Here is a 14,246-nt window from a genome sequence, read left to right as displayed (position 1 = left end):
TGCTACGAGCCACATCTTCCCATCTCCTCCCCTTTCCACAGAGACCGTTCCCTCCTCAACTCTCTGGTTAGAAACATAGAAAATAGGTGCAGGAGGAGGCCATTCAGCTTTTTGAGTCAGCACCGCCATTCATTGTAATCATGGCTGATCGTTCCCTATCAATAACCTGTGCCTGCCTTCTCCTCATATCCCTTGACTCATCCCTTCCCACCCAAACCACCTTCTCCCTAGGTACTTTTCCCTGCAACCACAGGAGATGGAACACCTGTCCCTATCCACCTCCCACTGTCCTGATTAATTTTACTGTTTGTATGCCTCGTTGTTACCTTCCCCTAAGCAACAATAAACTATTCTACATCTCCTTGATCATTGTTTGCTTTGATCTGTGGTTTTCACACCTTACCCTTCCATACCTCTCGTTTCCCTCACCCCCAACTCTCAATTTGAAGGGTCTCGACCTGAAACATCACCCATTCCTTCTTTCCAGATGCTGCCTGTCCCGCTGAGTTACTACTGCATTTTGTGTCTATCTTTGGTGAATTTCCTTTGTTCCTCACAGTTGTTTTCCACCATAGAGATTAATGGCGATCAATTCCTGGTTGGTTAATAATGGTTCAGAACCAATCTCACATAGAAACATAGAAAATAGGTGCAGGAGTAGGCCATTCGGCCCTTCGAGCCTGCACCGCCATTCAATATGATCATGGCTGATCATCCAACTCGGTATCCTGTACCTGCCTTCTCTCCATACCCCCTGATCCCTTTAGCCACAAGGGCCACATCTAACTCCCTCTTAAATATAGCCAACAAACTGGCCTCAACTACCTTCTGTGGCAGAGAATTACAGAGATTCACCACTCTCTGTGTGAAAAATGTTTTCCTCATCTCGGTCCTAAAAGATTTCCCCCTTATCCTTAAACTGTGACCCCTTGTTCTGGACTTCCCCAACATCGGGAACAATCTTCCTGCATCTAGCCTGTCCAGCTCCTTAAGAATGTTGTAAGTTTCTATTAGAACCCCCCTCAATCTTCTAAATTCTAGCGAGTACAAACCGAGTCCATCCAGCCCAAGCTGTTTCTAAACATTAGTTGGTGGGAATGTGTTGATTGGATGGTGGACACTGCCTGTTACATCATTGATACTGATCTCCCCAACGTAGAAGGGATCTAAAGAAGACACTGCCTCCAAAAGGCAGCCAACATCATCAAAGACCCACACCACCCTTGTCACACTTTCATTTCACTCTGACCATTGGGATGAAGGTATAAGAGTCTGAAAACCATGACCACCAAGTTCAAGAATAGCTTATCCTACAATCATCAAGCTCTTGAACACTACACAACACTAACTTATGAACTGTATTTGGTTCAGTACAGATTTAATTTACTTTTTCCAGCATCAGGGACTGAAGGAATACTTGGGCAAGACAAAGACAAAGGTCCTACCCAGAATGCAGATGGAAGTTGTCATTACCTTTCTGGGGTCCAGCTACACATTAATAGATACATGTACTGTATGTAAGGGCCAAGTTCCCCAACAGACAGCTACTAGACCACTTAACAATCTGCCAACTTTATTGAGCCGAGCTCATATCAGGAAAAGACCTGAGGTTAGAATGTGCCACCTTGTCCTTCTCTGTCTATGACAACTCCCTGCCTTACATTGTATTCCTTATTGAGGAGAACCGGTGGTCTTTCCGCTGCCTGATCTCCATGAATGCTTCTCTGTAGCCAATCGATGTGATGAATATGAAAATATCTGTTTTAATGTGCTACCTAATTGTCAGGGCCAGGAAATAACACTGCTGACACTTTTGTTTTAGACAGCTTTGTGGATACGTATTATGCCTTAGGAGCTGTGATGTGTTCCTGCCAATTGCTCTCAAATCTGGAGGTGATCCATATCTTCACGGGCATCGAGCGAAGCCCATTTCTTCTCCGATTCTTACAGGTAGGAAAGCAAGGTCTGAAATACCTGTGTGCATTTTAGCATATGTTTCAAAAACAAATTAAGTCCATTGAAAATCATTCCTGAGATAGCTACTCGGAACAATGTGAAAGTCAATATAAAATGTATGCTTACTTGCAATAAACATTATAAATGGAATCTGGACAAACCTCATGAAGAAAGGGACCTCCAACATACTCATAGCAATAGCAATGGAATTTATTTCTTCCGACAGTTTCTCTGTCATGGAACCTCACACACAGGTGATTCAATCTTTGAAAGAGCAATGCATCCCAATTTCCCCTTCTTCAAAACACAAAGTGTTGGAGGAACTCAGCTGGTCAGGCAGCATCTAATGAAGGAATGGAGAGATGACATTTTGAATCAGGACCCGATTAAAGCTAACGGTCCCGACCAAAAACATTGCCTATTCATTTCCTCCACAACTTCTAACTGACCCGCCGAATTCCTCCAGCACTTTGTGTTTTGCTCAAGATTCCAGCACCTGCAGTTCCTTGTGTCTCATTTTCTAATCTTTATTGGAACTGTCTGTTAACACCATCTCCTGAATTGACCAAAAGATCTTTGTTAATCACTTTGAAACATGTGCATCCGAGGCATCCGCCCACTCCCTCCCTCCCATGGCCCGAACGGACTCGGCCTGGTGTTGAGTCCCAGCATGGTATGGGAACAACCACTAGTTGACGAGAGCAGTGTTGGTTAGACAAGCCGTCATCTGTTGGCTTCAGCTTCCCGTTCATACCGATGGAAGTTTCTGATTATTAATAGCTGGGATTTAAAGAAACAAATGGTATTGCCACTCCTTCTATACAAATTCTCATCTCAAATCAATCTGTCCTGTGATGTAACCGCGGCATAACCACCAGAAAAAGAACATGTCTTAATCCTATGAATATTTCCCCATATTCTTGTTACAAAGACTGTTCATTGCCAACTGTTCATTGCAACTGTGCATAACACTTTTTCTGAAATAATTACAGTGAATTGTTATTTTGGAAAGATCGTTCGTAAGTTAATTAGTGATAGGAGCAGTATTAGGCCATTCAGCTCATCGTCTACTGCCATTCTATCATGGCTGATCTAGCTTCCCTTTTTATCCCCATTCTCCTGCCTTCTCCCCTTAAACCCTGACACCCATACTAATTAAGAATCTATCTATCTCTACCTTAAATATATCTATTGACGGCCTCCACAGCGTCCTTTGAATTCCACAGATTCACCATCATCTGACTAAATAAAATTCTCCTTATCTCCTTCCTAAAGGAACGTCCTTCAATTATGAGGCTATGACCTATGGTCCTAGAGTCTCCCATTGGTGGAAACATCCTTTCCACATCCACTCTATCCAAGCCTTTTAATATTTGTTAAGATTCAATGAGGTCCTCCCTCATCCTTCTAAACTCCAGCGAGTAGAGGCCCAGTGCCACCAAACGCTCATTATATGTTAGCCCACTCATTCTCGTAAACTTCCTCTGGACCATCTCCAGCGCCAGCAGATCCTGCCTCAGATATCGGGCCCAAAATTGTTCACAATACTCCAAATGCAATCTGACCAGCACCTTATAAAGCCTCATCATTACAACCCTGTTTTTGTATTCTAGTCCTCTCAAAATAAATACTAGGATTGTGTTTGCCCTCCTTACTACCGATTTGACTTGCAAATTAACTTTTTGAGAATCCAGCACCAGCACTCCCAAGTCCCTTTGTACCTCTGATTTTTGAATTCTCTCCCCATTTAGAAAATATCTATGCCTTTATTCCTACCAAAATGCATGACTCCAACACTGCTACTCTGTATTCCATCTGCCACTTCTCTGCCCAGTCTCCCAACTTGTCTAAGTCCTTCTGTAGAGTCCCTTCTTTCGCTACAATTCCTGCCCCTCCACCTAGCTTTGTATCATGCGCAAACTTAATCACAAAGCCTTCAACCCCCTCATCCAAATCATTAATATACAACGTGAAGAGTAGCAGCCCCTTCACAAATCTGAATGTTGCATCTCAAATGTAACAGCGTGGGTCAATGGAGCCTAACTGTATGCATTCTAATGTTGGGCATGGAATTGAGAAATGAACAGTGTGGTGAATTGTGGTCCTAAATCCCTCTGTGGTTACTCCAGTGCTGCTCTCTCGCTATCATGTTTCAACAAATATGCCAGCAAAGGCAGCTTCGTATATCATCCCTTTCCCCTATTTTTCTCAACAAATCCTTATTTTAAAGCCCATTCCCTTTTGAATGATGCTAAACATTATGCTTCATCCTTCAGGTAGAGAAGTAGTGCATTATAGAACCACCATCCATGTTGGAAAAAAATTCTCTCCAGTGTTTTTGCTAATTATCTTAAACATGTGTCAGATTACTGAAAGCCTTGAGTAAATTAACTTTCCAACTGGTTTCAAATAGCATCAAACATCAATTTTGTACGAGCTGCCTAGTTAAAGTAAACTTTTTACTGATGAAGGTAATTAAGATTGGGCAATGTATTAATAATATTTCATAGCAACATAGGTAAGTGTGAAATCAAGGTCTAGGATAACGCTCTCATTCATTTCCTTTATTTACTCCTGCTCCAGGCATATGGTGATCAAATAACAAGCTTCATCCTCCTCTTGCAGCTGGCACCACACCATTTATAGCATTATTCTCCCTTGGCCTTCACCCCATCAAAGTTCTTTGTTCTCTCCACCCCTCCCCTTCTCTGCAATTTTAAAATGTTTAGTCATAGAATCATTGAGAGGTACAGTGTGTAAACAGCCCTTCAGCCCACCAAGTCTGCACCGACCATCAATCACCCATTTGCACCCATCATTTAATTGTCATTCTCTTGCAATCCCATAGCAACACATATGCCAGCATCCAATTTCGTCTGTCATTTCATTCCAAATGTTTTCCTGCAAATTCCATTTTAAGCTCCAGTTCCATTTTGAAAGATCCTACCCATTGTACTTCTTCGTTCAGGTAATGCATTTCAGACAAATCTCCCCACATCCTCATCAACTCCCCCTTGATTTTACCACTGATCTGCACACTTGTGGCAATTTACAGTGGTCAGTTACATACTGACCTACACATCTTTCTGTTGTGGGAATGAACTGGAGCAGCCAGAGGAAACGCACACTATCAATGATACTTTATTGTCACTAGTACCTAGATGCAGTGAAATGCTTTGTTTTGCATACAACTTGGTAAAATGAGAGTAGATCTCACGTATGCAGTACACAAGTGTCGCCATGTTTTGGCGGCAACAAAGTTGCATAAGTTCACTGAACAGTCCCATCTACTACCTGCCGTTGCAGCAGCACCGACCCCCCCACTGCCCATCCTCCCCCATTCCGCTGGGTCCCCTCTTTGTTCTCCGCAGTCTCTCCCGCTGGATCCCCAATTGTTCACAGCAGCCCTCCCTGTCGGGTAGCTCTCCGACGGCCTTCCTCGCTCTTGAGGACTCTCCGACTGCCCTCCTTGTTCTCCGACCGCCCTTTTTCCAAAGGGAAAACATGCAAACTCCACATAGATAGGACACAATATCAGGATTGAACCAGGGTCTATGGTGCTGTAAGGCTCAACTCGTGTTACTTTTCCCGTTTCTGATAAAACGTAATCTTCCAGAAACACAATTTTTCTCTCCACAGATGCTACCTAACTGCAGAGTATCTCCAGCATTTCTTATTGTTAGTTTCAAGAGTTAAAGTTATTGTCTTGATTTCCAGATGCCTAATCATTAACTTTGTTTGCAGGCTCAATTAATAAAACATTATGGATTCTTTGTTAATGCTGCTAGCTTATGTTTTCAGGTGACAGAGAGGAACGTGATCCTTTTTGTGGTTATAGCTAGTCAAGAAGAGATGCAAAACAAGCAAATAGTTTGGGCCCTGTTCTTCCTCTGGAATACTCTGGATATGATCAAGTGAGTAACTGGATTGCTTGGTTGTCATTTAGCACACTATGACATTGCTATCAACCTTTAAACATGACAGGGTATTCTATAACTAGCAAACAATGCTGACAGAGCACAAACTCCAGAAGAACGTCTCAGTTTATCTTGTACGGGTGACACATCACTATTGATATTTAGCACTAAATATTCGTCATTTTAGGAACCCAGTAAGAATATCATCATCTGTAAAGCCAGACTATTCTTCCTGGACAAAAATTAAAACGTGTTGGAAACACTCAACATGTGAGGAAAAATCTGAAGGAGTAGGAAGTGTTAATGACTCTAGCTCCAGGACACTTCCAAACCTGAAATGTTAACAGTTTCTCCTTCTGCAGATGCTGCCTGACCTGCTGAGTGAGTCCAGCATGTTCTGGTTTTTGTTTACATTCCGAGCATCTGTAAGGTTATGATTTTCTTTTACTGTTCTTCCTCGGCCTCTGTTGCTGCTGACTGTGGCAGTTAGAGCCCACCTGAGTAGGCCTTGCCATACCTCCAACATGGTACAGGAGAAGGATGGAAAGGGCAGGGGGGGGCAGCGCATGGATAGCTGATAAATCAAAGGAGCAGGGATGATAGTCAGTGAAAGGGATAGGAAAGGAGGGGCATTGGTGTAAGCAAGACATTCAATACCATGAAAGAGGAATTTCCGTTCATATAAAGGTGACACGAGAGTGGAACACATGATCAGAGAAAAGTATTTTAATGAAAGGGGAAGTGAGGCTGAGTGTGTCTAGGATGGAAGTTAATTGTCAGTATTGAATGAAGGGTGTGGAGGCTGATGCTTTGGATACCTGGGGAAGTAACACCTGTTGATGGAGTGGGCTTACTCAACATGTGCCGTAAGAAAGGCAGTGGCTAGCTGTTGCCTTGTGAAAGCTGAAGGCAATGCTTAAGGGTGGCACAGCAATAGTGTTGCTGCCGTAGGGTGCTAGAGACCCAGGTTCTATCCTGACTACAGCTGCTGTCTGTAGGGAGTTTGCATATTCTCCCTGTTAGCGTGTGTGTTTTCTCCATGTGCTCCGATTTCCTCCCACATGCCAAAGACAAGTATGTATAAACGGGTAGATTAATTGGCTTCTGTGGATTGTCCTTAGTGTGTGAAATAGACGAAGTGTACAGGCAATCGTTGGTCAGCGGGGACTCATTGGGCCGAAGGACCTGTTTCCAAGCTGTATCTCTAAACTAAGCTTGAGGAGCTCGAGTGGCTGCAGTCTTGCGCCACAGGATGTTCGGCCCAGGAGTATTAAAGCAGCTATTTACATTAAGGAGGCAACAGATCCTGCCTCGGATAACTTGCTGGGAATCCCAATGTCCAAGCCTCCCGCTGCTTTAGCCATATTAACTTCAGCATGTTAAGCAGGTCCTTTGTGACTTTAGTGGGACTTAGTAATTTTATCCATGGTCTCACTTCAATAATCAGAAGGAAGAGAATTTGGGGGTGGAGGGGGGTCCCACATTGTGCTAACCTTTTGTTTGACTGATGTGTCCTGCCTGGCAGAAGGATGCAGTTAAAACCAAGACAGTGCAGTTCATGACTCCTGAAATTCCTTCATCATGATGAACTGGAGGGATCTAACCCATCCCAATGTAAGCCATCATAACCAATGCTATCTTGTACTCCCATTGTATCTAACGTTTCCCTGGAAATCACAGAACGGAAGAGGCCAATCAGCTCTTTATGTGTGATAGCTCTTTGATACAACATTCCAATAACACCCTACTGCTCTCCCCACTGTAAATTCCAACCTCCAGTTCTGTTCAGTTCAGTTTAATTTATTGTCACATGTACCGAAGTACAGTGAAAAGCTTTTTGTTGCATGCTAACTAGTCAGCAGAAAGGCAATACATGATTGCAATCGATAGACACAAAATGCTGGAGTAACTCAGCGGGACAGGCAGCATCTCTGGATTCCTTCTCACAGTGGAGAGAGACGATGAAAAGAGGAATCTTTCAAAATCCGCGCATGCCATAACCATGTTGGATAAAATATTTTTGGATATTTTAGGGTCTAGGTTGCTTTGTTCAATCATCACATATTTGTAAAATGTATTGAAAGCCTTGCTTGTTCTTGCCTTTTTAATTCGAAACAGCCAGGGATCTGACATTTTGTGTATCCAAATTCTGTCCACTTAAACTATTGCGGTCAATAGCTTGATTGACAGTTACTCAGGCAAAGCATTATCAGAGGAATCATACTCCAAAAAGAATTACTTCGCTTTTTCAGCACCGAAAAGGCCAGAAATAGAAATAGGTCTGAAGAAGGGTCCCAATCCAAAACGTTATCCATTCTGTTTCTCCAGAGATGTTGCCTGGCCCACTGAATTGCTCCAGCATTTTGCATCTAACAGAAAGAAGCCATTCTGCCCACCTTTAAATTGTAGCTGTGATAATATTCCACTTGGGTTTCTTCCAACTTCTCTTCATTTCATCTTATCAGCACAAGTTACTATTTTCTCTCTTCCCCCACCATCTCCTCCTGTACTAATCAAGTGTCAAGAGTTGCATTGGACGCTGAACAACAAATGTTTTACTTGCTGCAGATTTGCAGATACATTAACATAACAAGTAAATACTGTATAAAAAAGGACCAATGATAAAACAAATTAGCAGTTGCACTTGGTAACCAAACCAGATCTAGCTTCTCGGTCTCTAAAGTTGGGGTATCAGCGGGACAGGCAGCACCTCTGGAGAGAAGGAATGGGTGACGCTTCTGGTCGAGACCCATCCTTTCGGCATCATTAATTACAAACGCCATTACCTTTAAATGTAGCATTTATCTATTTTTTTCTGAAAGTCATTTTTGCCTAATGTTAAGGAGCACAAAGGTCAACCGAACAAGGCATAAAGTGCTGGACCAGCGGGTACCAGGGAGAGAGGATGAGGGATGTGGTCTCTGTTCCACTGGGAACGTGTCCAGGACTTACTCGGGAGGATTCTGCATTTGCCACCTCTGCAGGCAACTTGTCCAAGAACCATTCCTCTCACTGGAACTAGTTCTGTCCTGACATGATGCTGCCTCGAGACCGCCTCCGTGTGTTAATCGGAATCACATTAACATTAACATGACCTCAGCATTTATCTAGTTTGTCTGGATTAATTTCATAAAATGTGAAACATTTTCAGACCAGGCAATGGTAAAACTTTCTAATAATAGAATTGTTACTGATCTTGAACTTTTTTTCTTTGTGAAATGGGAGGTAGAAATGCTACGAAATTACAATGTACCGTCCGTGACATCACAGATATTAAATTTTTGCATTGAAAATACATTGCAAAATAACGAATCATTTTCTTCTAATTTACAGACATCCATATAACATGCTAACAAACATTGGGAGCGATTATCATATTTTGACCTGGATTCATCATTCCATTTGGGTGCCTCTTTATCCGTTAATAACCTTGGCTGAAGGTATTTAAACTAAACTATTATCTCTGGTAAGATATGATTGCCGTGGAATATATTTGGGCCCATATGCATTATGGTATTTAAAAAAAAATAATTTCATCTGTTATTTGTCCATCTTTTAACTACCACTATTGCTTCCCTACTTTGCAAAGGGCATATCAGAGGATGACTTTGAAATCCTTGGCAGTACAATGTATTGCCAAAAACCCAGTAAGAAAACTCTCCTCACATTAAAGCAGCTATTGGTTTAAGAAGGCTAGATTATTAAGAAGGAATTGTTTAAGAAGGAACTGCAGATGCTGGAAAATCGAAGGTACAAAAAAATGCTGGAGAAACTCAGCGGGTACAGCAGCATCTATGGAGCGAAGGAAATAGGCAACGTTTCGGGCCGAAACCCTTCTTCAGACTGATGGGGGGGTGGCGGGGAGAAGAAAGGAAAAAGGAGGAGGAGCTGGGGAAGGGAAGGAGACAGCAAGGGCTAACAAAATTGGAAGAATTCAATGTTCATGCCTGCAGGATGCAGACTCCCCAAGCGGAATATGAGGTGCTTGAAGGCTAGATTATGAAGGCTAGATTATTGTTCAGTTTAAAAGCCCCCACCCGACAAAAATACAGATGGAATTGCAGACAGAGGAGTGATTTCATCAAAGTTTACAAGATAATGAAGGGATGAGATTGCGTTTGTGTAGAATTGAATTGGTAATCTGGAGTATGTTATTGCATGAACTGAATAAGTGATGGGGTAATTGGGAGTAAATCATGTCAGACAGAACTTGTTCCAGTGGGAGGAATGATTCTTGGACAAGTTGCCTGCATAGGTGGCAAATGCAGAATCCTTCCGAGTAAGTCCTGGACACGTTCCCAGTGGAACAGAGACCATATCTCCCTTAAGGTAACCACGCCACTTCTCCTAACCCTCATTCCTGCGCCACTCCGCACACCCCTCATCCTCTCTCCCTGGTACCTCCCCTCGGCCTCCATCTGAAATAAGCCAGGTGCGGAGAGGGGAGGGTTAATGTGAAGACCACTAGGAGGATGACGAGCAGAAACACAAAGACTACCAGTGATGGAATCTAATGAGTAAGGATGGCAATAATGGGAACTATTAAGGGGGAGATGAAGGGCAAATGGACCAGATGAGGGAAGTGTGTGGGTGGTGGGTGGATGGAACCAGGATGGATGATAATAGGTGGTGAGGGTCTGGAGGGAGGTAGAAAAGGAAAAGGGACATGTCGGAAGACCAGAGATGGATCGGAAATGGGGGGGTACACAGGTGGTATGGGTTACCTGAAGTTGGAAAATGCAATATTAATACCATTGATATTACCCCGGTGGAATGCCCAGAAAGAATGTGAGGTGTTGAAAGAAATAGATGGGAATAGTTATGTTTTGGTTTTTATTACAAATGTGAACTCAATGGGGGAAAAAGTTTTGACAAAATCTCCTTCCATCTCACAAATCTAACTAGAGAGTGGAAGAATTGAATAGTTAAAGTGGAACTATGGAACTTGTATCACACTTAAACCACTGTCCCACAGTGCGAGTCCACCCACGAGTTATCCCGAGTTAAAAACAAATCAAACTCGTGGTAATCACGTAGAATGAACGTCGCGGGAACGTCGGAGCTCGTGGACGTAACTTAGCGACTCGTCACGTACTGGCAGGTACTCGGGAAACGGGTTAACTTGTGAAAAATTTTCAACATATTGAAAGATTTCCATGAGTTAAATATACTCTTGAAGGAAAATGTTGATACTTTTAAACTCGCTGAAATACCGTAGTAGCCCGTGAGTTTTCTGTAGTGACTTGTGAGTTTACCGTATTAACTCGTGGGTACTCTTAACTCGGCAGCTGGACAGAGGAAAAAAAAGTGAGTAAAAAAAGGTCCGCCAAGTCTGCCTGTCAGGAATGAAGGAACGGCAGATGGTGGTTTACACCAAAGACGGATTCAAAAAGCTGGAGTAGCTCAGCGAGTCATGCAGCATCGCTGAAAAAAAGAGTCTCAACCCGATTGTCTGACCCGGGTTGAGACTCTTTTATTTTTCACATAAAGGCGATTTATTTTTAAGAGTTGATGTGGATCATTTCATTTTCAAATATTCTTATTCAAACAAGAGATGGACACAAAAAACTAGAGTAACTCAGCGGGTCAGACAGCATCTCCGGAGAAAAGGAATAGGCAACACAGTTACTCCAGTTTTTTGTGTCCATCTCTTGTTTGAATAAGAATATTTGAAAATGAAATGATCCACATCAACTCTTAAAAATAAATCGCCTTTGTGTGAAAAATAAAGCTATTGCTAAACTTTGCCAACACAAAGGGAAATATCCTTTGGGGTCGTTCGCTGCCATCCACAGTTACGGATAAGACAGTGCAGGATATGATAACGTGGCCAATGATACATGTGTGAGGCGAGATCCCTGAAATACAGTCTGGTGAGCGATGAATAAACAGGGGTGAGAAATGTACTAACCGTCAGCCTATACAGGTATATTGAAAAATCCTAAAACTCGGGTTCAGTGAGTTAAAAAAAATACATTAGACAAGAAACCTTTACAAATAGCGAAGCTTCGCGTATGGCAGCGTCACACACCTGGTGAAAATGTCCCATAGGGCGTAAACAGGCCCTTCGGCCCACTGAGCCAGCCGTCAAACACTCATTTACCTCAATCTCATTTCTGCCCGCATTCACATCAATTTCCCACCTGAGCCCCATTCGACCGCTCACCGACACATCGGGCGAAGGTGACAGTCCTTCATGTGTTTTTGCCATTCATTTCTCATCGAGTCATGGGTTCATACAACACAGCAGGTGTTGCGGGGAGCATTCATACAACAAAGCAGCGTGCGGGGAGCGAAAGGGAGCACTTGGGGGAAACTCCATAAAATAGTAGCGGAGGTTAGAATCGAACCCGGGTCCCTGGAGCAGTGACACACGCTGCTCAAGTGAACGTATAATGAAATGAATGAGGACAGACAATAATCAGATTAATTGAACTCATCAAAGGGCGTAGATTTAACGTGAGCAGCAGGCGGAATAGAAGGCATCTGATGATTTTTTTCTCAACCCAGTAAGTACTGTAGCCGTAATCTGAGAACGCGACGGAGGCAGGTTTACAAAGTATATGGACCAGAACTCAAATAACGGTCAGGAAGGCCATGGTTGGAATGGACATGGTGGGCGGAGGAGCCTGCTTCTGTGTTGTATGAAGCCATGACTCGATGAGAAATGAGTGGCAAAAACACCTGGAAGATTGTGAGATAATGATCACGGATGACTTTTAATGGAAAGTCCACACATACAGATAGACAGCCAAGAAGAACTTCATATCTACACTCAGATGGACTGGCAGGTGGAGGAGATAGGAGTTGGGGAAAGAGAAATACAGGGAAAGGGATATTGGAAAAGACAGATGTTTGAATCCTGAAACGCATGTCAAACCATTTAAAAGGTATAAACACATAGCAAATAGGTGCAGGAATAGGCCATTTGGCCCTTCGAGCCATTTAATATGATCATGGCTGATCATCCAATATCAGTACCCCGTTTCTGCTTTCTCCCCATATCCCTTGATTCCGTAACCTTAAGAAATTTAACCAAGGTAGCTTTTTATAGTAAAAAAAAAACTGCATGACATAATTTTTATCATGTGATGATTTTTCCGCACGTCGGTAGTCGTTGTTGGCTCAAGAGTAACTCGGGAGAGGAACTTGGTACATCGCAGAAATGGGAAGTAAACAGCAAACTTAGACATACATGTGGGAACTCGTTGAACCTCGTGACCATAAAGACAATAGACAATAGGTGCAGGAGTAGGCCATTTGGCCCTACGAGCAAGCACCGACATTCAATGTGATCATGGCTGATCATCCCCAATGATCTTCTCCCCATATACCCTGACTCTGGTATTTTTAAGAGCCCTATCTAGCTCTCTCTTGAAAGCATCCAGAGAACCTGCCTCCACCGCCCTCTGAGGCAGAGAATTCCACAGACTCACCACTCTCTGTGAGAAAAAGTGTTTCCTCGTCTCCGTTCTAAATGGCTTACTCCTTATTCTTAAAATAAACTTGGAATCTCGTGGAAAACCACGAGTTTGATTTGATCTTTAACGTGGGATAACTAGTAGGTGAACTCGCACCGTGGGACAGGGCTATTACAAACAGCAGAGGGTGATGTCTGCAACAGAAAACGCAGTAAATAAGACCAGAGTAGTTATTCAAAAAAGTTTACAAAGATGACTGATATCTTAAATGTTTTTTAATAGTTAGGCTCAGTTGTGAAGCTCTGACCTGTCAATGTGATTGCTTTTCAACCTATGCTTCAGAAGAGTTCCCTCTGCTATATAAGCATGACATTTCAATTCTCCACAGTCTGGGCCTGTCAACTGAGTCTTGTCATATTCAACAGCCCTTTCAGACCAGTTCTGTACTGTGGATTTATTCTGACTGGAAATAGGGTGGAGTCTGTCACAATTCATTTGTGACTCGAGTGACGAGACTTTCATCCTTTATCTCCAGCCAGGATCACAACCAGAGGTGAAAGGCAGTTTTAAATACACTGTGTTGCTCAGTAGCCATAAAAGGCAAAATGGAATTTGGACAAATCCTTTAACTTTGTTGTGCCCAGAGCTCTAAATCAGATTACTGCATCAGCCAGGGGTGGCTCGCCCTCAAATTATTCTAGATTCTCCCCTATAGGGAAATGGCAAACATGTCCTTTGTATGTATCTCAGAGACACTTAATGATTGGGATGGGGGTGGGGAAGAGGTGAGGGAATAGATTGTGGAGGTGATCCTGTATCCAATCACTTAGTACAGTCGCAACAGGGCCTTCAGAACCACATACCTTCCATGCAACAACTATTTTCTTCATTTGATGGTGACAGAATAAACTGGGAAATCTTGAAAGTCTGCGGTCCACAAATACTGCAGCTT

The 14,246-nt window shown here is 42.9% G+C and overlaps 1 protein-coding gene across 1 annotated transcript in view; it reads left to right on the top strand.

The window, feature by feature from the left end:
- The window catches only part of hacd4 (3-hydroxyacyl-CoA dehydratase 4), a 49,104-nt gene that overhangs the window by 23,962 nt on the left and 10,896 nt on the right, over window positions 1-14,246 (top strand). The window contains exons 3-5 of the mRNA XM_055632772.1: window positions 1,823-1,950; window positions 5,758-5,870; window positions 9,207-9,313. Of these exons, the coding sequence (XP_055488747.1) occupies window positions 1,823-1,950; window positions 5,758-5,870; window positions 9,207-9,313 (348 nt within the window). The remainder of the gene's footprint in view (window positions 1-1,822; window positions 1,951-5,757; window positions 5,871-9,206; window positions 9,314-14,246) is intronic.

Source organism: Leucoraja erinacea, chromosome 3 (genome assembly GCF_028641065.1).
Source record: "Leucoraja erinacea ecotype New England chromosome 3, Leri_hhj_1, whole genome shotgun sequence".
Taxonomy (NCBI): Eukaryota; Metazoa; Chordata; class Chondrichthyes; order Rajiformes; family Rajidae; genus Leucoraja; species Leucoraja erinaceus.
This window is presented reverse-complemented; position numbering and strand designations above follow the sequence as displayed.